Below are 1,402 nucleotides of genomic sequence, written 5' to 3' on the forward strand. Positions count from 1 at the left end.
AGCAATCAGTGCCACACAACGCAGCCAATGCCACACAACTCAGTCACAGTTACACACAGCAATTAAGCTACAAAACGCAAACAATGCCATAGAAAGGAGTCAGAACAATACAACGCAACCAATTACGCACAACAGATCCAGAGCCACACAACGTAAGCAATACCACACAACGCAGCCAGAGGCACATACCCCAACCAATGCCACAAACTTTAGGCAGAGCTACACAAAGCAACCAATGCCACACAACGCAATCTTTGCCACAAAACGCAACCAATGCCATACAAAGCATCACACAAAAGCCGTACAACGTAGCCAGAGCCACAAAAAGCAACCAGAGCCACACAACTCAGTCAGAACCACACAAAGCAATCAATGCCACACAACACAGTCAGAGCCACACAAAGCAACCAGTTCCACACAACTCAGTCAGAGCCACACAAAGCAACAAATGCCATACAACACAACCAATGCCACACAACACAGCCAGAGCCACATACCAAATCCAATGCCACAAAAGACCTATACAAAGCAACCAATGCCACACAACGCAATCTTAGCTACACAACGCAATTCCATACAAAGCAGCCAATGCTACACAAAGCAACCAATGCCGCCCACCGCAGCCAGAGCCACACAACGCAACCAATGCCATACAACGCAGCCAGAGTCACACAAAGCAACCAGTACCACACAACACATTCTGAACCACACAACGCTACCAAATCCATACAAATCAGCCAGAGCAAGAAAAAGCAACCAATGCCGCACAACGCAACCAGAGCCAGACAACACAAACAATGCCAACGTAACCAATGCCACATACCGCAGTGCCGGACAACGCAGCCAGAGCCACATAACGCAACTATTGTCACACAACTCGGTCAGAGCTACACAAATTAAGCAACCAATGCCACACAACGCAGCCAGAACCACACAACGCAACCAATGCCATACAAAGCAGCCAGAGTCACACAACGCAACCAATGCCACACAACGCAGCCGGAGCCACACAACGCAACTAATAACACACAACGCAGCCAGAGCCACATAACGCAACCAATGCCACAGAACGCAGCCAGAGCCACACAACGCAACCAATGCCACACAAAGTAGCCGGAGTCACACAACGCAACCAATGCCACACAACGCAGCCAGAGTCACACAACGCAACCAATGCCACACAACGCAGCCAGAGCCACACAACGCAACCAATGCCACACAACGCAGCCAGAGCCACACAACGCAACCAATGCCAAACAACGCAGCCAGAGTCACACAACGCAACCAGTTCCATACAAAGCAGCCAAAGCTATACAAAGCAACCAATGCCGCCCAACGCAGCCAGAGCCACACAACGCAACCAATGCCATACAACGCAGCCAGAGTCACACAACGCAACCAA

The 1,402-nt window shown here is 50.1% G+C and overlaps 1 protein-coding gene across 1 annotated transcript; it reads left to right on the plus strand.

The window, feature by feature from the left end:
• Positions 1-235: 235 nt before the first annotated feature.
• Positions 236-1,051, plus strand: LOC128549530 (uncharacterized). Its single transcript, XM_053526380.1, has one exon. The coding sequence runs from the start codon at positions 236-238 to the stop codon at positions 1,049-1,051; it is 816 nt and encodes a 271-aa protein (XP_053382355.1).
• The last annotated feature ends 351 nt before the right edge of the window (positions 1,052-1,402 follow it).

The sequence above is a fragment of the Mercenaria mercenaria genome, chromosome 2 (assembly GCF_021730395.1).
Source record: "Mercenaria mercenaria strain notata chromosome 2, MADL_Memer_1, whole genome shotgun sequence".
NCBI lineage: Eukaryota > Metazoa > Mollusca > Bivalvia > Venerida > Veneridae > Mercenaria > Mercenaria mercenaria.

What these genes read in the sequence shown, in the direction of transcription:
- LOC128549530 (XM_053526380.1), top strand. Translation starts at nt 236, where the DNA reads ATGCCACACAACGCAATCTTTGCCACAAAACGCAACCAATGCCATACA.